The following is a 22,839-nucleotide window of genomic DNA, read 5'->3' on the forward strand; positions in this document are numbered from 1 at the left end:
CAAGATGAACTAGGCTTGTGTCAGTTTCAGTTAAGTTTATTTATAGCCGTTTGAATTTAGTAACATTTGTTACAGCTTAAGTAAATTGATTTATAACAATAAAACTTTATACCAGTTTTAAGGCCTCACCCATACACTAAGTTGCACTAGCTTAAAAATATGTAGCAAATAGAAAAAAGAGCTTATAACGCTTCAAAACAAATATGGTTACAACACTTCAAAAATGTCTTTTTCTGAATTTATGATCTAGTATTAAGATATATCAGCTCTATGATCTGTTGCAAAATAAAAGCTGATAATTACAGATATGTACAAATATATAATAGTATAATACATAACAGTACCTTTTTGTTCGTGTGTTCTCATAAAAGCCGTGTTGTACGCTTAACCATAATAGTTTAGGAAATCACTGGCGTGTGTCTTATTTGTTTAAAGTATTCTGCTTTAGAAAAATGATGTGTCAAATAGAGTGAGTGTTTTGATTTTACTTCCTTGGTTGGTAGAACTGTAGAACTTTGTGAGGTTGCAGTGGAAACAAATAATGCATTGCTCTGGGGAGCCTCACTTGGGCTTCGTTTTCCTGGGGTGAAGAACAGCAGAAACAGCAGGGCAAGGTGAGCATCGGACTTAGTCTAGCCTGACCTTTACCTGTTTATGAAACGAAATGCTTCTTTACAGCAACTAAATATATGTAACTTTTTATTTCGTTGTTGATTCTGTTACTTGACAGTGCCTCTTATTGACAATGGCACTTTCACACCTTATTCTAAGTGTTTTTTCTGTTTCTCCACTCAGATGAGAAGGGGATTTATTTCTTTGCTTGCCTTCTATTGTTTTTGGTTCTTTTATATGTGAATCTCCTCTACCATATGGTTCTTTGCTTCAAAAAAGTGGAAACATGACTCTGTAGGTTAACTACAGCTCATATATTCTGTCATCTGGGTACTACAGCGTAACAATGTTAGAATTCAGTCCTTTAGGATACGCGAGATACATGTGTGGCACTACCATTTTTAGTGTGCTTGGGGAGTGAAGTCTAGGATTCAGGTGTGAGTCTGGGTGAGCATTATGGGGAGCTTTTCTGAGGATTGTTAGTCACTGCATGGCACCTCTTTCATGCCTGAGGTGTTACCAGCTCCCAGGAAGGCTGCTGCGGCTTAGTGGAGGAGTATCCAGTTATCTTTGACAATCTGAAGCAATGTTCGTAGATGCTTGACTCCTCCAAGGTGACTCAGGTGATTCAGAATCCTGTTTTAGGGTTTGTCTGACTCACAGGAACATCATCAGGTTGTGCTTGTGCTACAGCAACAATCTGAAATCACTCAAAATACCAGGCAGGCAAGGGTAAAATCAAATGTAGATCCTTGTTTACAAATCCAGAAACAACAAAATAAAATTCTGAAAAATGAGGAATGAAAAAAACCCAAAATAGTAGTACAGGACCTGAAAGTTTCCTTTACCTTGTATGCAGCCCTGTAGCAGACAACCTCCAGCCTTCTCAGGGAGACTGTGGTTATTGTACAACCCTGTTGCCTCAGGTTGTGTTCAGAGAAGAGGTGCTGATGGAAGGCTTCATATTTCCTCTTATACTTAACCTATTTGGAGGCTAAAGGGTAGAGGGTTTTTTAATTTTTTTTTTTTAAGCCAGTGATGCCTCTTTCACTCAGCTGCCTTCCACCAGACCATATAATTGTTTTTTTCCTGTTTTGGAAATAGTAATGTCTCTTGGGCATCACCAGGTGCAATGCTGCCTGTCCAGGCTTTGGAGTGCTCTTCAGCTAAGCACTGAAGAGATGGCTGGTGTGTTGCAAAGGAAATTTTACGCTATGATGGATGAATCTCAACTCTTGTGCTCCTCTTTCTCTTCTACCTATACGTATAATTTGCTCATAATGCTTTAAACAGTTGTGTAAGAGAATTTTCTCTGGGCTGCTATTGGAGTGCGAAGACTCTGTTATTCTAGCTGCTGCAGGTTGTGTGCCCATCTTTGAAGATGGCAATGGTGGCCCGTTTTGAACCATTTGTATTGCTGCACCGTAGTGCACGTGCTTGTTCTGGCTTAGCTTAGCTATTCACTTAGCTAAGGTTTAAAATAACCTATTATGACATGCAAAGCTTTGAAGTATGTAGTGTCAAAGTAGCGTACAGTACAAATTGGTGCTAACCTGGGCTGCCGTGGCTGTGCTGTGGGAGGGGGTGTGCCACGCATCTGTAAACACATTGTCTGGCCAGGACGTACCTCCTGCGAGCCTGGGAAGGCAGCACCCACACCTGATGAACCTGGGCTGGGGCAGAGCTGGGCACACAGTTCCACAGATTTCTGTCCGGTAGGAAAGCAACCACCAGCAGGACAGGATCCTTTGAAGTGTTTAGCGGTGTGTCTTCCAGATGAGTTCAAGAAGAGTTCTAAAAATGTGGCTCTGAATTGTGAGACTCTTGTTTATGCCAGTGCATATTTACATACTCGATGGTGCCACTGCCTGTGGTGAGACTACTGATATGAATAAGCACTTATTGAGACAGAGAACCAGAAGACTTTTGAATTTCCCCAGTGAGAAACCTGAGATGGATAGTTGTTGTTTCCTAGGTTTGGTATTGGACTGACATGCAGCAAAATCAAATGGTATTTAAATTGCTTTAATATTATTCCATCCAATCTACTTGGCTTACGTGATCCTCACTATGACAGTACTTGTGCTTATTAAAAAATACTTCTGTGTAATTTGGGAAGAACATTTGAGTGGGTTATTAAATACTACTGCTTAGCTACTAACCTTTGAAAAGGGGACAGTTTTTGGCTTTTCTTCAGCATTCCAGGAGAGAGCGCTCTGGATGCTACTTATGAGAAACACTTATCAAACCTGGATTTTTAAAAAAGCATTTCTGCAGTATTTAGTTTAAAAAGATAAATGATAACTGTTCCTTTATTGTCGTAGGGCAGCAGTGCTTCCAGTGCACATATATACATGTAAATATTCCAGAATTCAGGGCAATTTTTGAAAGGAGAAAACTGGCAGTATCCTGTAGTGCTGAGGAGCTATACAACGTGTTGGAAAGTTTGAGTAACTTTTATGGTGAAGAATATGAAGATGTAATTCACTATGGAGAATTTCAGTTGGTTGAAGGTGCTAGTGAAATTTAGGGCACACCGTGGCACCGATGGAAGAATGCAGTGGCTTTTTGGTTGTCTGAAGTGCCTAGGAGCTGCCTACATTCCCTGTTACAATATTCCAATATCCAATGGAGGTTAATGAAAGATGGAAATTAAGGAAGCGGTTCATTGTTTCAGTGTTATGTTGATATTTTAATTGCTATATTGACAAAATCAGGTGAATTTTTGAAGCAGACTTTGCCAGATTGCCCACATTCATAGTGTTCTTAGATCTGTTAGGTATGGAGCATCGTGGCCTCTGGGATGTCATGAATTGCTGAAGACTGGCTTAGGCTAGAAAAGGCACTTCGCCTTTTCATGCAGCTCTTCTTTACATATTCTGAAGAGTTGCTGGGAGTTCCCTGCTCTGAAGCTCCTGACGATTTTGGGCTTTCTGTTTGCAGTTGCAAGTGAAGCATTGATTGTTTTAGTATTATTAATGTATGGGTTTGTATTCCAGTATATAAGATGATGGAATGGAAGATCTAGTTTATCTGCATCTTTTATCTTTCTATCAAAAGACCTTTTTTGGAGTGACGCGTCTCTGCTGACTCTCTTTCAAAATTACTGAATCCGCAAAGCTGGCTTCTACCTTCACCTTCTTTGCCCCCTGAAATAAGTTCTGTGTTGAGTCACTGTCTTGGGTGACAATGAAAGTCCGAGATCAGCCACACCTATAAAGTTTATACAAGGACAGTACAGGGATTAAGATGGTGACATAAAGTTAAAATTGTCCTGTCAGTGATATTTTGGATAATCTTAGGTAAATTGTTTAGGTTTGGATCTTCAAAAGATATTTATTAATAGTTGTTTCCTACCTCCTGTAGATTTTGTACAGAAATTTACTAACATCCGGAAGTGGGTCAGACATTACAGCAATTAGAACTAAATTTCTTAAATATCTTTATGCACTTCTAGAAATTTATGTTTGTCTGTTTTCTAAAGCTTAGCATAGAGCAGACTATTCAAAATTATAAACTTTGTGTTCAAATTCTGCCTGCCATTTACTGTGTGAGTAGTTACTTTACAGTCTATGGGAATGTTCACATGAATACTATTATTTATATTTCCGGATTAATACCAATGGCAGAGTTCATTTTGTCAAGAAACCGGACTGGTAAAACTATCTAGAACTCTAGTTTTAGAAAGGAGTAGATGTTTTTTTTTTTCCTAGCGGTAGTTGTCTGTATTTCTAAATGGAAGTTTAGTGTGCAGAAAGGCAGAATTCAACCATTAAAATATTACTCAGGACAGGAATAACTCCGTTAAGTGCCATGGACTAGGTTTTGCAGAGTTTTTATCTAGATAGCTTTAGTGGTTTTGTGGCCTTATCTTTCCTACTAAATTAACTCCTTGTGTTTTTTCTTTTCTGGGAGGTCCTTATTCCAATATTCTGTTGTCCCATTTTATTTTTTGCAATCCAATTAAATTGCATACATTTACATATTTGGTTTATTCGTTTAGGAAATGCAATGCATGGTCTTTCGACTTCAGTTTACTGTGTTGTAGCAAATTAATGATGATTTACAAGACCATTAGCGTTAAACATCCAACGGTTGCATAGATTGATAAGCTGCAAAGGTAGGATTGCTAAGAAAAGTGGAGCTGAATGTTTTTATTAAAAATATAATTCCTTGAAATGGCCCACAGTGTAGGGCGAACCTGAAAGCAGTTGCTTGTGACTGTAGTTCTACGATAAGGAGGGGCCAGTGGTTAATTAATCTTAAAATGTTAGCCATTAGCTGGGCAGATTCCTTTTCACTGTGGTGTTTTAATTATCAATTCTAAGTGTACTTGTCAAAAGTGTTTTCCTTTATCTGTAACTTTCTGATGTATTCAGAGGTATGATTCCTTAGCTGAATCCTTGTACCAAGGACAAGAAGGTGGCTAATAAAGCTGTGGATGAGCTGGACTCTGTGCCCAAATGAACTGGTTTATTCCTGACTAGTGTTTGATGTGGTGTTCATCTCCAGCCATACACAGCACCACACATGGTTCAAGGGAACTGTCCCTTCCCTTTCCAGAGATGGAGGCTTTCTCACACTGCAGCAATGTGCCAGCTGTGCTGATGCATGGCCTCCTGACTGCACGGGCTTCTACATACGTTGGTGACTGCTGCAAGCACTACTTGTATCACTTCTGTGGTTTTTAGCTATAATTGTTTGTACGTCTGAGTTAGACTATACTGCGCTGCCAGGACCAGTTCATCTTGGCAGTTTAATTCCTCATATATTTGAAGTGTTGTATTAGCAGTATATCTGGAAGCTTTCCTAGGTGTTAATCTGATTCTTGTATTTTTTCATTTCAGAATTAACAATGCTCTATAGTGTCTATGAAAATGATTCATGGTGTAGTCAGACATTTACCCCAGCAGCTATTTGGAGTGTTGCTTCTTTTAACTTTTAAGATGCACCTAGGAACAGCATCCTACATTTGCTCAGCATACTGTTGCTAAACACCTGTAACAACTTCAGAACTAAGTTTCTGAATGTAAAGGAATCAATTATCATGCACCGTGAAGCCACCAACATTTGAATTTTAGAATAAGTCATATAGTGTTGTTTGAATTTCAGACATCTGAATTATATTCTTAACCACTTAAAACCGCTTTTCTCTCAGAATTAAAAATCTCTTAGTTAACAACTAGCTGCATGAGTTAAAACTGTACTTTACAAAAAAAAAATGGTTATCTCTTGGTTCAAACTGAGACTGAAGTTTCAAATTAGAAGGCAAAATGCTAGGGAAACTGATGAGTACTATGGAAATGAGTTAGAATAGCTCTTCTGTTTGCATTAGTACAATACAAATTACAAATGTCAATAAAAACAGGAAATTATAAATAAAACAGATGTAAGTACATATGTTTTTTTTGGAAGTGCCTGGACAAGGATTTTGGAAAAGATTGTTATTTGTAAAGAGAAAATAGAATGTTTTCAACAGCCAGAGTGTTGGATCTAATAAGTGATAAGCATCTACCAAAACATCATCCTTTAAAGAATGAGAAAAGACTGGCTCAGGTTTGTTTCAGATAAGATTCTAAGGAAAAACTGACCCTAAGGCCAGAGCAGCATTGCTGCATGTGGCATGTACACAGAATTTCACTGAAGTTTTAGCAGACAGGTTTCTGCATGCTGCTTGTTGCCCTACTATGTGAAGCTTAGTTACAGACTGTGTACCACATGTATTTGCTGAAGTTGTCTTAGTTTGTGTGTGAAAACCCAAAGTTGGTTAAATTCTTGATTGTTTGGCAGCCTAATGCTGTTTTGTTACCATTTTCATGAGTCAGCACCGCTGGTAAAAGCAGCAGTCTGAACTTCCTTTTTCTTTGTGTGTTGTTTTTTTCTCGGTGTCTTTGTTTGTTTGATATTTTGGGTTTTTTTTGTTTTTGTGGGGGTTTTTTTGGTTTTTTTTGGTTTGGTTTTTTTTTGTTGTTAGAGAGGGGGACACCCCTGGAAAGGGAGAGAACAGTTATGGGGGCAAGGCTTAGGCTTTTGGCAGTAGTGCCAGCTCAAGCTATTCCTTGAACTGCCATCTCAGTTTGTGGGTCCACAGTTGTCCTCAGCCTGACATCAGTCACGCTTCTCCCTTGTTCCTGTACCTTCTGCTTTTCATACTGGTGGCTCTGGGGCAATCCAGATTGCAGAGCTGATTGAGCTGAGATACACAGCACCAGCAATTGCCTCTATTGCACTTCAGTCTTCTCAGCCAAACCGAGGGAAAAGTTGGCTGGAAAGCCGAGCTGCCAACAGGGCCAGCAAAGTCATCTTTGTTCTTTATTTGGTTCTGCACCAAAGTCAGCTTATCGGACCAGCAGCTATGACAACCAGTGTTAAAGCTCTTTGACTTCCTTACACCGCCCTTTTCCTTTTCCCTATCTGCACATCCTAGATCTCTCCGAAAGTGCAGTTTCTACTTCACACTTTATCAGGAGTTGACTTTCCATGCTAAAACACCTTATCAGTAACATTTGAAAGATTTCAGCTTTCTGTGCGGTTCTTTGTTGACCCAATGCCACGTTCAGACCATCAAAGGTCAGTACAGACATCCCTAATGTGTCACTAGACACCTACTGGGGAGCTCCACCAGTAGTTACCTACCATTGGAAATCTTGCCCTAGTTTTTATGGATGAATCTTCGGTTTTAATCTCGCCTACAGCTTTGAGAATTTCATCCTACTGAAGGAGTACTGGATTCCTTATTTATAGAGAAGCAAACTACTATTTATAAAAGCAGGCTCATGTGCTGGATTTTGCTATGCTGATTTTAGCAAACTCCTTGCCATGTTTCATCAAGTCCCCAGATTTGTTGTGTTCGCAGAATTGTGGTGATTTGCCTTAACATATGAAAGGACTCCTTCTCATCTGTGCACCCTTGATCACTTACATTTAGGAATACACTAACGTTTTTAATAACTTTGCATAAAGAGGATTAGATTTACTAATTGGTTAGATTCCCTAACTACTACTTTTAAATGTCTCATGCTTCTATTTGTTATGGCTTAAAATTAAAAGAGTTCCCTCACAGATTGTCTCGAATTGGTGCTCAGCAACTCTGTGCTTTAAATAGACATACGAAGTCAACTTCTCTGGGCTATAGAGGTAGACGTGCTGCCCAAGCTGGCTTTCATCAAATAACAACGGAACAGTTTTGCTAGAAACAGCCTGGATCTGTTGAGACTGATGCTGAGCAAATGCTAACAAGCGCTGGTTGATCCAAGTTGAATGGGATTGAATACTATTTGTACTATACTAAGCATTGTGTTCTGGAGTATCCTAGTCCCTGTTTCCTCAAACGGTGCTGGAAAAGCGACCTCTGCATTAAGTATGCTGGTAATCAAACAAGTCATATGCATATTAATGTTACATCTGAAACTAGCCTTAAAGAAACAAGGTACGTGCTCTTTTTCTACTCATGTGCATAAAAATTGCCTATCTGGAGAGAGGAAAAAGGTGTGGGAGGGCGTAATCGCTCAGTATTGTGAGATGCAAGAAGTGTACTGACTGGAAATGTGAGAAGAAAATGCTTCCCTTTAACTTCTAGGAAGCTAAACCAAGCTACAGTTGCAGGTTAGGAATTTGGAGACATCTAGAGACAAAAATTGATACTTCCCTGCCTTTTCCAGGAGAAAATTGTCTAAATGTCAACATTTTCCTTGTACTCTTCATAGCACGTAGTTTCAAAAAAGCAGGTCATAAAAGCTTGTGGAAGGAAGAAGTAGAAAGTGCATCATACTGTCTTAGTCCTCAAAGTTCAAACAACCTGTAGTCTGTATGATACACAAATCTAAAAGAATGTAGCTATAACTGCTTTATGTGTGTGCACTCGCACAAACACACACACACACACCCCTTTTTATGGGCAAAGGGGCAGGATGGTGATAACAAATCAGAGAAACATTCATAGTTTCTTGCTGGTTGTCAAGCTACATTTTCTGCTGCTGGTGTTTCCTGATGGGGTGGGGCCATCTGAAGTTGTCTGTACAGTTTTAGCAGCATTTTCTGTAGTAACAGCAGCCGCAGAGTAACTCTTGTTTGGTATCTGTCTGAACCATTCATCAGCCAGATGAGCAGTTCTTGTTTCTGTCTGTCCCAGGAGTTAACATAGGTGCTTTCATCATGCTAAACTGATTGTTATTTGTTCTGTGGTGCCTGTGCATGGGTAAACCTCCATGTGCTACGTAGGAGGAAGTTGTGAAGATCGTTCTGGGCATGACAGACTGCTCTTTTTTTTTTTTTTCCTGAAGAGCAGAGGGTATCCTGTGTGTAACTGTGTTGTGTCATACATCTGTAGAAAATGGATCTTTTATGCTGCTTATGCTGAATATGCTGTAGTGAACATTTGGCCAAAAAGGTTCAATGTGGTGGCTGTTGGTATGGCTGTGGAGCAGTGCAAGATCATCTCTGAGAAATGTCAGAAGTTGCTTGGTGCCCACTGCCCCCCAACATTTAGGAACAGTTGTCCTTAGCTCTTCCTTTCAATCACTTTTGCTGGGTATAAAGCATACTTAAAACATTGCGGTATTCATCACCTTCCATGAGAATACAACTAACAGCTTGTCCGTCCTGGAGTTGTTAGCATGCATGTAACTGCACTGATATAGTTGTGTTAATGAAAGTCTTTGGTAAGTGCTACTGCCATGTCACACCCACGCTGCGGGCAGAGCAGCTAGGTGCCTGCACTGAAGTTTGCATGGGGTTTGCAACAGTCCCCTCCCTAATGGGAAATTATGCAAAAGGCAAATGTGTTAAAAGCAGTGAAGTTCAAGACTAGCTCTCTTCTAATGAGATTTCAGCTCCTGTGTTTTATTTTAAGAAGCCATGTAAGTCTTGAGAGTAGTTTAGACCATGTAAGTCTTGAGAGTAGTTTAGAAGGCTTTGGGAATTTCATTTGCAGTCTCGTACAGTACGCTACACACAGTCCCGTTAAAATCCAAACAAAATTGGTATACCTGTTGCAGCGTGCAAACCAAGCAGAGTTTGCTCCCTGGTACTCTATAGAAAAGCCCTGCGTTGAAAAGTTTTGCCAACATTTGACATTTGTGTCTTCTGGTCTGCCAGTTCTATGCAATATTGAGATGTATAAAACTCTTGGACAGATTTCCAGTTTGTGCATATGAATGCAGAACCACTGGGTGAGAGTGGAACTAGGCTGATGTGTGCAAGTGCAGAAAACCAACTACTCCTTAGATCATGAGTCCGACGATTTTAAAAGTTGCTACTGATCTCACCCCATTCTAAAAATGGCTACATTGCTAATTTATTACTACAGGGCTGCCTCTGTTTAGTTTGGTGTTTTTGCATTTATGAGGGTGTGGTCACCCTGCCATGAAGAATTGCAAGTTCAGTGTCACACTATATGTGTGTGTGTGTGTATACATACCCCAGTTACAGCAATGTGGACTCTTTGAATGTCAAATACCATGACAAACTTAGCGCAAACTCTTAGTTCCATTTCTGTTGAAATTTAGTTGATAGTTACTTAAACCTGTGCTGAAATAATTGTAAAAGTGTCTTATACTTCCTTTTTATGTGATAGCAGTGGGGTATAAATCCTAAAGTATTTAATCTGCACTAATAGTGTTTCTCAAATTAGGTCTGTGCTCTCCTAGTTATACTTGAGACTAATTTTAATACTTTACCAGCAATATTGTGTATTTCCTCTAATGAGCGTTGATTATAATGAATTGGATCTATTGCAGAATGTAAGGATCATAAGGGCACTTTCTGAAATTTCAGAAATGGGTAACAAGAAGATGAAAGGAACTTCCAGCTCAGCACAGATCATGCTGACCTCTCTTCTGCGGCAAATACTATAAAGGACTATGGAAATACTTGCAGTGGAGTAACTAGGAAAGGCCGTGATGCTCAGAGTATGTTTTCCCGTTGTCCAGCCCCTGGACGAGTCATTCATTCCCATGGAAAGTGATGTAAGACGCTACCATTCTCACTGAAGTTGGTTTAACTGTAACTTAGCATAGGCACATAACAAGCTGCTGAGCAACAGAATTGGACATTCTTGGTATTAGTGTTAGAATAACTTTGTGTTGTACTTGTGCAGGGTATCTACACTGGCTTCTTCTTTGCTGATACCTCTACATTAGTTAGGCTTGGAGACACAGAAATGCATTAGACAACTAGAAAAGGAAAAAGATTTGCAAACTGAGTAGGAAGGATAAAATATCTAAACTGATCTCTACTTTAAAGCACAAATTGTGCAACTCAAAAGAGCCTTTTCATGGGGTCATCTGGATTCAGTCTTGATGTTGAAGTCTCACAAAACTGGGTTCTTTTTCTACAGTTTTTTTTTCTGACATGCCACCTTTCCTCCAGCTGGAGATGCTGGCTGCGGTGAAGTGGGTGTAGTCTGTCAGAGAACGATTAAGATTTGGGAACGTAGAAGAAAAGGCGTGAGCCAGCTGCCTGCACTGTCCCATCTATGTTGTCAGAGAATGCAGCAGGAGAAGCAGGAACAGGCTGGGGTGTACTGCGCGGGGCTACCTATTAAATACTGGCATAACAGAAAGGCAGCCTTGCTGAAAAGAACGTGTGTTCTCTTCTTTAAAATAGAGCAGAGGGATGCACAGTGACAATGCTGCTGCTGGGCAGGGTGTCGTATACCGCCCATAAGGAACCATCAATTGTAGACAAAGGGATTTTGATAGGAACTGAATCCCTCATACATGGTCGGGCACAAGTTCTTCAATTTATTTTTTAACTTGAATAAACAGAAAATGACATAGCGGATCCCATGTCAGCCAAAAGAGCCATCTGTGGTCTAACCCTGTGACAAACAGTATAGCAATAATTCCAGTGCCACCAACAGTACGGAGTTTGCCAAAAAAGCAGATGCTTCTTTTGACATGCATCTTCAATGCAGTGCTGTTTCTATCCTATAATTGCTGTCAGTGGAGGGAGGGTGGATAGGATAGCCAGATGAGCAGAATGATGATATTGTAATTTTGGGGGGAACAGCCAAGAGTTTGGAAAATAATAACAAAAAATAAAAAAGAAGCACTATAAAAATTATTTTAAAGAAAGCTGAAATAAAACCCCACAGAATTCTCCTATGGGCTACGTGAAACCTGTGACGCTTTTTAAGAGGCAATACTTGCAAAAGCTTATCAGAAATTTTAAGTCTAATACAATACGGAAGGACAGTAAATAATACTTCAGAAACTTCAGAGTTTTTAACTTTTGAGAAAAAATATTTCCTTCTCTATTATTTTAAAGAACTAAAGGTTGGCCAAACTTTTTTCTTCCCCCTGCGCCCCCCCCCCCCCCCGCTAGTCTTTGTAATACATATATTTAAGCAGTTCTCTGAATAAGCCAAGGAGAGTATCTACATGTCTGTACCTGTGCTACTTTTTAACGTGGTACTTGGAGTCAACAGCAGCTTTGAGATATATAGGCTTAGCTGGACTAACCACAAAAAACCAATCATGGATGACATTCTTAATTGTTAAGAAAAGAGGATGGCCTCATGAATGTTGCATATTTACTACTTTATGAAATTAAAACCGTAATTGCCTACAGCCTTAAAATTGTGCATTTTAACATATCATAAATAGAAGTACTTGAAAACAGTAAGTTTTTGATCACATTGAATATTGCCTGTGACCCCATTTGCTGGCACTGGAGGTAAAAGTTCACAACAGGTAATGACAAAAAATGTGACCAAAATAGCAGCTGAGCTGGAGATCTGCGAAGAGTCTGTCCTATGAACAGGAGTAACTGCCTTGTGTGATGCAGGACACCCTCACTGCCAGAGCTTAGTTTTACAGGATTCATTTAAAGAAATGGTTACCTGCTGTCTCTTATATTCCTGCAAGGCAGTAAAAAATACTCAGGATAAATCCAGGTCTCATTTTCCATACATTCAAATCCCACCTGGTGGTGCTGCTTTTGGTATGTTAGTTCTTCCCATTACGCTATAAATGCAGTAAGAAGATAATACATATTTATTTTCAGATCTCAGTAGCCTTGTTTCCGGATTCAATGAAGAAGAAAAAACAATTGCATTTTTTTATTATGGGAGCTGACTGACTGTTTTTAATTTTTCTTTTTTAAAATTTTTTTACAATTATAGGGACATTGTATTATCCTAATCAGAGCACTATTTTATACTTCAAGGTACGCACCTTCTGATCTTCAGTCTTGTTTAGGGCAACTTCACTTGTTAAGTGGTGGTTAAAAACCAAAAAGTTTCAGAAGCATCATGAATTTGAGGACTGGAGAGGAGGAGAAAGTGATAGGGTCGATGATGCCTTTCAGCATGCCTTTTGCTGTGCTTCCTCCCCTCCCAGGACACTACACACTGAGAAGCTAACGAGTTTATTAGCTTGTGTTCCACTCCAGTCCACACCTCTGCTTCTGCTACAGAGAGCCTTAGAAAGGAAACTGCTGATCTGGGCAATATTTCCTTATTTTGCTGATGAAAATATCACGTGGGATGGTGTCAGAAGTCTTCGGTCAAGATCTCTAGATTTTACAGCTTCTGCCTTACCCTCTAAGCTGGTTGCACTTGCAGTGAAGAAAATCAGATTGTTTTGATGTTTTTGACAGACCAGTCTGCTTTTTTTTTTGTCATTTGGTTTTGTCTTCTAGATTCTCGTAAGCTGGTTGTTCCATAATCTGTTCCAGAATATTTCTACAAATTGAAGTTGGGCTGACTGCTGTGAAATTCCCTGTGTTTTCCTCTTTCCCTTTTAAAAATGAAAATAAATTAAAAATTGCCAGACATTTTACGGCTGACAGAGAATTGAAACTATTAATGGGAGTTCTGTATGTGCCAGCTGCAGTTTGGCTGGTGTTTTTTTTCATGTCCTGGGAATTCAACAGCTTTCATGAAGTAGAACAATTGCCTGAACACTTGTTCTTTTCTTTGATTCCCTCCCCACCATCTGTTTTGGGCTGACACCTGAGTTTTTAAATAGTGGTAGTGAGTAGGGGTTTCCTGTTTACTGAATGGTTAAGCAGAGTCCTGTATACAGTGAGAAGCGACCACTATGACCTTCTAGTTTAGGGAACGCTGAACCTCTTAACGCTGTGAGTACTGTAACGGTCACCTGTCCAAGAGGCATATGCAAACGCTACGTTTCTGCACTTTTCCTCTCATAGCTGCTGCCTTCACTGCTCTAGGAAACCTTGCATGTGCTAATTGCTGGCATTTCATGGACACCGCTGCAAATATGGCCCGTGTCGCTATGTAGGATTTCCCTGCTAGCTATGACAGTGCGATCCCTCTCCTGTCACACAACCCGAGACATGAAAAGCTTACTGAGTAATTTTTGACTTGGAGTCTGTAAGTACTGTCTTCTGAGCTGACACTGAAGTGCTTGTGAGCTATACGCGATTTGCCAGCTCTGATGTGGCCATGCCTGGTCTGGTGTCGTCTACTGCATGACACAGGAGTTTCTAAGTTAATTGCTGTTTCAGTTAAAGCATTTGTCCTACCAGTGATCCCTTGGATGTTTCCTGTTGTGGAGAACTTTGTAAAACTTCATACTCTGCTATTAACATGTACCAACAGATGTGTAATGCAAGGGAGGAATTATTTTTATTATTTGTATTCGGTGTCATGTGTTGGACTTGCTACCTTTCAGAGGCTTTGCATGAACTCATTAGTATGTGAGTTTAGTCTTTGTGAAAATGGATGTGTTTTCTTCAAATTGTAATTGGAATCCTCAGACTGGAACAAAAAATTTTAACAGTCTGGAGACTCAGTACCATTTTCTCTCTGGAATCCTGAGCGAAAGCCTTGGCTGGTTTCACTGAAGGAAATAGGTTTGCGTATTTACTAGAGTCAAGAAGGAAGCTGGCAGTGAATTCTTTAGTGTCTATTGCTCAATGAAGGACTAACCACAAAAACACGTACATGCTTTTTTGTCTGGTAGATGTTAGTACCAAGCTCTCTTTCTTCAGGTACTTCAGTGTCTTAACTTTCTTTTTATATTCCTTTGATGTAGACTAGCTGTTGGATTGCTGCAGCCTGGTCAGATTTCAGAAACTAAAACTCCAATATTTTGCTTTCGATGTGCCTGTAATTCTGTCATGCCTAGGGCATAGTACCAATGTATTGTTTCAGAGAATTGTCCAGGGAATCCAGGTACATAACTGAGGGAAAAGGGATGCTGTGATTCATGATGAGCAAGTAGAGGGGAGAACATATCATAGCATCTGCAAAGGAGCAGCCCAGTTAGGCACTCCTGTCTCTCGCCTTTGTGACACCTTCTGTGCCGTGGTGTGGCTGGTTTCATGTATTTAGCACCTTTTATCAGTCTCTGGACTAGGGGAGTCAGTCCATGGAGCACTTAAAAATCCCTGACAGGGGATAAAGTCATGGAGTAGGTGAGCTCCTGGGAACTTTGAAGCTTTTTCATTACCACTGAGATTTTAGAAGAGCTACCTGAACCAGGAGGAGCTTCCTGCATCCATTGCTTGCTCTGTTGTTGAAAGCTCTCCTGCTGTCTCAAAGTTAGAGACTTTATTTTTCAGTAATAATTATTATAATAATGAAAAAACCCTCCCATTCTTGGAGAAAAAAACTGGTCGCATCAGCATGGAGCTTGTCATATATTTCAAGGTGGCCAGGATTATGCTCCCACTTTTTCAAGTGTTTTCATAAAATGGGATTACATAGATTTGGAGCTTTGTTTCATTACTAGCAGGGATAGCTGTTGCATTAAGTTTTGATATGTATAATTTAAATAACATCGGTTCTATCTCCTGTAAAAATATAGGAATGTGATATTTTGTGACAACCTGGCATGATGTACTTCAGTACTTTCTGTTGTTAGTAGTTGTTGCTTTCTGGTGAGAACAAGTTTAGTCCTGCTGTGTTACTGTGCAGGATGGTTTGTCCTCTCACCATCCTGTGGAAAAGGAAGCAAAATAGCTTGTCAGTGGGGAGAGAGCTTGGGTTATGATCAGAATAATCTAGGGGTGAAATTATTAGGAGTGTCTGAGCTGTGACTAAGGGTTTATGATAGTTTTTGTCTTGTTTTATTGCTGATAGAGCCGTAGAGCCACTCTCCATGAAGATCTTTTTAAAAGGAAGCTGAGAAAAGCACTTACTCATTCCTGCATTTCTGTATTTCAAGGAAGGGCTTCTTAAATGGCTCAGAAAAAAAGGTGTATTGACTGCTTTCCCGGATTTTGCTGGAAATGTTTCTTGTTCTTATTGGCAAGATGTTTCAAATTGGTTATAACACAATGGATTTGAGAAGAAAGACAATATTAAGTCAAAGTGAAAATAACATTCTTCTTCACTTTCATAGATACATGATATCTATATATTTGTTTCTTTTTATTTCCTTTTAGTATGAAGAAGACTGTCATCTGTGTGTAGAAAAATAGTTTTCGTAGGACTTGGCTATAACATAGAGGCAAGAAAAAGGGCATAACTGTTTTGATCTTGCAAAGCTCCTCTTAAAATTTATGAGTTAAGGAATAAAATTAAAGCTGAGGGGCTTCCACCCCCCTGTCCCCTGTTCAGTGCGGTGTGTTTTTGGTTTGGGAGGTTATTTTTTTAGTACTTGATTTTCAACCTGTTTATTGCAGTCCATCATTGTTGTGATGCCACCTGTAGTATTTTGGGCATAGTTCTGTCATGCCAAGGTGTGGAAGGTTTAGAGAGGTTTTTGGGAGAAACCCACGGCTGGATCTCCAGGTGCTCCTGGGCTGTCTTGTGGTATTTTGTAACAGGGAGAGTCTCTGCTTGATGCCAGCCTCCACCCACGGGGTCCTGCCTCTTCCCAGCACCTAGTTGTTTCTGCTCCATGTGGCTGGAGCACCAACACCGCCATCTTCACCATCTAAAGGAAGATGTAATAGGCTTGGATCCTGGGTGTGCAAATAGCTCTGTATGATCATGAGACACAATATCCATGGTCTCAGCCTTGTGCAGTAAAACAGCCCTTGCTGGAATAGTTCTGTTGACTCTTGTGGTGTCACTGTTAGACAATCTTTTTCACCCGTGCAAAGAGAAGGTCAGTGGTTTAAAGAAGAAAGAAGGGGCAGGTCTCAGGGCTTTTTCTTCCTGAGGAGATTTTCAACAGGAGTCTGGAGGACCCAGCTTCTGAGGTGCTCTCTACACTTTATACTGGTATCATCCTGGAAACGATTAGACAGAGCTGACTTGCTGAATCCTCCCCTGACAAGTGCCAACAGAATGAAAAACAACAGTCAGAGAACCTACCCTATGGCAGGAGATCTTTCTACTGCTTGACTTGTGGCCACTGAGAACTGGACTTGGGGAGGGCTCCAGAAGTTCGGTTTTGCTTGCCATAACATTTCAGACATGGTGATGGAAACTGTGAAATAGGACAGGGCAGGACGCTCAAAATGGCATCTCCACTACAGCTGTCAATTTGCAGGCTTAGACTGGATGATCAGGGTTTAATGCTTCTTTATCTAAAGGAAGGTGACAGTCCTTTCTGTTAAACATAAGGACTTTGGAGTTCTTACTGTTTGGGACGTGATTTTATTCCAAACAGCCTCCTATTTCCTAAGTTGTGCACTAACTGGCAGCGTCTTGCTTCACTAGATGTGGCAGCTTCTATTTTGCTGAGCCCTCTCTTTCATTGTACAGGTAAATCTCTGTGTTAAGTAGATTGATAAATAAAAAAATCAACCCCCAATTTAATCCAGAAATTTTCCAGATTCATGTAACTTAATACTTTTTATCAATGTTGCACGCAACTATAAAAACTTGCGGTAATTCTTCTATCAATGCCAGTTACTGGAGGTGTTTCAAAATGCTGTTTAGTGAAATTGGGGAGGTTAGGCAAAGTCAGGCAGGGTAAGCAGGTACTTGGGAGCTTAATCACCTGAACAAAGCTAGGCAAACACTAGTGACAAGATTTTGAAACTATGAGGTGTTCCAAGTAGCAGTTCAGGCTAAATCAGATAGTTAATGTATGCTGTAATTTATGGTTCGAATTTAGAGTAGATGTGTGAGAACTAATTCTGTTGTTAAAAGTCATGGTACTTTTACCATCAGGACTTTTAGCTGAGCGAAGAAGCTCATAATTAAACACTAGTGTGTAGTATAACTTCATAGATGTGCTTTTATAACACAGAGTTAGAGACTTAAATGGATTGCTACTGTAATAATAACACTCTGAGTTGGGACAGTTGTTATCCAAATGATCTGTTTGAGTTTCCTTGGACTTTTGTAGTCTGAAGGCAGCAAGGATCAGTATCTCTCAACTCCCAGGTCAACAGGATTTATCAGAGCTCTTCTGGTTTGTTTTGGGTGGATGTTTTTTTGTGTGGTTTTTTTTCCTGTTGACAGTGAAGAGATTCTTCTCCTTGGCAGGCAAAATCCTGCTCTGACTCATTTCTCATCCTTAAGCATAAAGTGGTTTATAAGAATGACAGGAATGGTTCATATAAAGATGAGTATATTCTCCAGTTGTTTTTCAATACTTGTGATTATTCCCAGTTGGGTTTTATATTGAGAAGAAAACACAGGCAGGCACTTTTCCTTGGTTTAGGGCACTCCATGGGCACTGTTCTGTTGCTAAGCTTTTCCTTTTTGTAACAAGTACCCGTGGTTTTCCCACTGCTGTGGTCAGGCTGTGCAGGGCTGGAGGGAAGGTCCCTCTGGGATCAGGCAAGGCTGTTGGGAGCTCCTCACAGCTGGCTCCAAAATGGGATGGGGTGATCATACAGCATATGGGATGGTTATTCTGTCACTGGCCTTTCTTGCTTAGATGTTTGCTGAAGATGACAGGAAGGAAACTGCTGTGGAGGAAGAACAATCGCTAATTACCTTTGGGAGTGAAGACTAAGGAGGAAACTGCAAACCAGTGTGATAATGATGTTTCTTGTGACCAGGAATATTGTCATAAAAAATAATGGGCTGTTACTTAGATTCATTCATCTTCTACTAGCATTCAGTGTTTTAATTTAAAATGCAATGATTAAAAAGAAAAATTAATGTGTTTTAATGTATGTTACATTATTGTGAACTGTTGTGAAGTCCATGCGATAAAATATTAAGAAGAGCTTTTGATACGAATTTGCAGCAGAGACTACAGTTCGTAAAACAAAACTTTTCAAAATTGATTTCAGGTTTTAAAGTTTGTGAAAGCTGTTTCTAAACAAACAACCCCAAACTTTGGCCAGGTGTCCACTGCAGAATGTCTTGCCAGCGAGCACTGTATCAGCCAGGGGTGTGGAAAAAAGTCATACATCCTCACTGACATGGATATATTGGCAAAAGTCCAGGCATGGATGCAGCTGTGCCAGCAGAAGAGAACTTTTATCAGCTTAGCTTATGTCGTCTGGGGAGGTGATGCAACTACGCCAACAGAAAAACTCTTCTCTTGGCGCAGGCTGTCGGTGTAGAGGCTCTGCCAGCACAGCTACAGCAGTGGGGCTCCGCACTGCCGACAAGCCTGTTGCAGCAAATGGAAAAGAAAAGCCCCTTTGAACAAAACGGGGACTTTTACAATTTAGTTTTTACAAGTAGTCATCGATGACAAACAGAGCAGAAAGAGTGATTCAGATTTAAAAATTTTTAATGTAAAAAATGTGTTAGTTGTATGGCTTTAAGATGTCCCTGGCCCTTTAATGGCTATCTGTGTCTCATTGGGTTGCAGAGTTTGAAAGTTGCAGTACGCCCAGTATCTGTGTTTTGTAAAGCCTTTAAGGCTGGTCAGGGTATGCATTTCTGTGGAAGCAATGGAAAAGGTTGTCTGTAAACAACTGTAGTTGTCTGAAGGCAACTAATCACATTTACGTTCCCATCATAATTAGATGTGACCACTAGCACTGTAGCGTCTTCATATTTAAATAAAAGCTTAAATTTCTTAGAATGGAGCGTTTATGTTTTACAGGAAGACAGAGTTAGGATTCCTGCTGTCTTTACACACACACACACATTTTCCTTTGGCCAGCTGGTGACAAGATTTTACAAAACCCCAGTTCTTCATAACAGAAAGATTTTAAGGGAAAAACATTGTAAGAAGTAAAAGCAAAACCAAGCCAAAAATATTGAAAGGTAAGAAAGGGGCTCTTAGTCTCCAATGGTAAACACTGGTTAAGATGAAGACTGGTATGTGTATGTTGACTTTCATGGCAGCTTACATGCATGTACAAGGGGAGAGCGCGTTTTGAAACCTGGAAGTGAGCAGTTGTTTGTTTGATCACCGTGTGCATTTTGAGGACTCTGCTGAAGGTTTTTTGAAGAGAGGAATAGCACCATGCCAGGCTAAGTTTGTTCAGTTATTTGTGAAAATGTATTGAAACTAGTTGCTTTGTCATTCTGCGTTGCTTGTAACCCTAAAAATAATTGCTTGGCATTACTGGAAGCAGGATGGTCTGACAGCCTGACTTGCGCTGCTATAGTTAAAATCCGTCAATGTTTCCATTACAAACTTGGAGGGAGGGTTTACTATTTTTCCCATTTTAAAACGTGTGTGGAAGAAATTCTAGATCAGTGCTTCAGCTCCAAGTATAAATCTTTTGGAGGGGATTTGATGTTTCTAAAAATCTTTATTTGAAAACAAACAAAAAAAAATCCTCCAACCTTATGACAATGAAATACTGATACTTAGTTTGGAAATGTTAAATCATCAGGAATATATTTATTTCTTTTTGGTAATTTTCAGTTCAGTTAAATTAGGCAACATTTCTACATATAGATGTTGACTTTGTAGCGAGTGTTGCAGATTGCTGTTCCAGGCTATTATTGCTGCAGAATACACTTTGCAATATGTGAGATTAGAAGATTTCAAAACCTTCCTAGGGAAACAGAAAAAACCCACACAGGTATTGTGAAGTATCTGATGTAAAGTGTGCCTTTGTACTTTCCTCCCATTCACAATTTCATTCTAATTTCCCAAGGTTATCTCCAAAATCGTTTCACTTTTCTTGTGTACTAAGGCTGTAGTTTCATGGATGCTTTAAACCGAGGTAGACTGTAATCCCCTCCTCTCTGCCTACACGCTCCTGTTCCCTGCCCTGTGACAGCCGGAGCTTTTTGCGAAGCACAAAACCACATGTGGTGTACCAGATCGGGGGAGATAATTTTTTTGGTTCAGGCTGTGGCTGCACAACTCTTTGTACTAGTCCAAAGAAGAGGGTGGCACCGGGGCGGGAACAAGCGAGTCTGCACTGACATCTCACTTCATATTCCACTTTTTTCCTCCTCCCTCCCCTCCTGCTGTGCCTTTCCTCCAGTTCACAGGGTGGTTCTTCGCTATGAGCTTCTCAGGCCGTGGAGGCTCAGGCTTTTGCAGGAAAGGGGCAGCGTGCAGCCAGTTCTTTGTCAGTGAAAACCTTGTAGTCACAAGACTTCACTGGCAACTTTACTTCTCTAGTATATTCATTAAAGCGTTCCTCTCTTACAACAACACAGACCTGTTCATAATACATTCTGTACAGTGTCCTGCCATACTGGTGTTAATGCAAGTGATTGAGACCGCTGTACTGCAGATTTTCTCAAGGACGTTTTTATGTGCCATTAGGGTCTGGTTTTAAAAACAATACTGTTAAATACCTTGAGGACTAGGTAAGCTTGTGTGCTTATCTCCTTTTGAAACTTGATTCTTTTTTTTTTTTCCCCCATTATATAGAATCATTTTCTTGACACTCTGGAAATAATCCACAAATAGAGAGATCAGTGGCAGTGTGAAAGTTCTGCCAAGGCACGCAGTTAATTTGAAGTCTGGTCCTTAAGCTGTCTCTGCTCCCTCTCTATCTTAAAAAATCAATAGCAGTATTGTGTGAAGTACTAAAAGCCAGAAGAGATACAAAAGAGGCTTTAATTATTTTTGTATTTCTGGATAGATTAAGGAAATAGCATAGTCTTCGTGTCAGCCACAATAGATAATTTATGACATCTGAAATAGTTGTAGTGATGTAAACTTAGTTTATACCTGCTGGAACCTAGGGGTACATTTCATTTTCACATCAAATGCCACAATGAAGAGTGATAAAATCCTATGAGTAACTTTCAGCAGCGGTTGTATATAATTTGAACCTGTGGCATGCACTGAGCATGCTTCACGTGGTGGTTGGGTATATTAGAACGTGCCTGTGAATCCTATCCCAAATGTGCTATGAAAGCAGGTGTATTTAAAATCCAGGAATAATTATGGACAGATTTAACACAACACTCCAAATAGTAAACAGGCTACTGTAGGCTGAGCTAATGCGCATGCAGCGATTGCTATCTGTAGTTCACTCTGATGTGCTTTTTCCTTTGCAGCAGTCCATTGTACCAGCCCACCCGATGGCTCCTCCTAGTCCCAGTACCACCAGCAGTAATAACAACAGCAGTAGCAGCAGCAACTCAGGATGGGATCAATTAAGTAAAACAAACCTTTACATCAGAGCACTGCCTCCAAACACCACTGATCAGGACCTGGTAAAATTATGCCAACCGTAAGTATTATGTTCAAATAAAAATTATAATGTCATACCTTATAAGATTACAGCAGGTATACAAAATGGGTGTTTGGATTATGAGGGAAGAAAAATAGATTGATAAATAAAAATCCTCGTGTTGTAGTACAATGGCAAGTTTCAACTTCCTGGGCAATCAGAGGGAAAAGAATGTGTTTGGCTCTTTGGAGAAGCAAAGAAAGTTGAAATATAGTGGTGAACGGAAGCAACCTATTGCTTTAGTAAAAACTGTGATCACCCATATTGCTGCCCGATGTTGTTGAAATCAAAGATAAATAAAAATGAACACCTGCATGTGAAACTTGCTATTAAGAACCTGCAATAGTGTGTCTCCTCTGTTCATTACTAAAATAATCTGTTGATACAAATTCTTCAAGTAATTCTTCTGCATCAGTGTGCATATGCATACTTATCCTAGTTTCAGATTTATTTATGTTGGCTGTCTATTACTGCACTATTATATTTATGATTAGAAATAGTCTATCTGTGTAAGAATCCTCTTTAGCGACTGGAGTTCCAGGTAGACTTGCCTTAACAACACTGTCTGAAAACCTCCTGCTAACATGAGATTTTTTGCTTGTGTGGGTTTTTGGTTTTATTAATTTTTACAGCAGCATATGCCTTTTAGTTACTTTCAAATATGGGTTAGATGTCAAGAGACTGTGCAGTTATGTTGGCTATACACTGTTTAAAATCACCTTTCTTAAATGTTTTATTGCATTTTTAAAATCCTTAGTATTTCCAAAATTCATAGTATACTTTCTGCATTATTTT

General features: G+C 39.8%; 1 protein-coding gene across 4 annotated transcripts in view; it reads left to right on the forward strand.

The window, feature by feature from the left end:
* RBMS1 (RNA binding motif single stranded interacting protein 1) overlaps window positions 1–22,839 on the forward strand; it is a 148,963-nt gene that overhangs the window by 58,877 nt on the left and 67,247 nt on the right. For all 4 annotated transcript variants that reach the window (XM_056348393.1, XM_056348394.1, XM_056348395.1 and 1 more), the window contains exon 2: window positions 21,869–22,044. In XM_056348393.1, coding sequence (XP_056204368.1) covers window positions 21,869–22,044 — 176 coding nt within the window. The remainder of the gene's footprint in view (window positions 1–21,868; window positions 22,045–22,839) is intronic.

Source organism: Falco biarmicus, chromosome 8, assembly GCF_023638135.1.
Source record: "Falco biarmicus isolate bFalBia1 chromosome 8, bFalBia1.pri, whole genome shotgun sequence".
Lineage (NCBI taxonomy): Eukaryota > Metazoa > Chordata > Aves > Falconiformes > Falconidae > Falco > Falco biarmicus.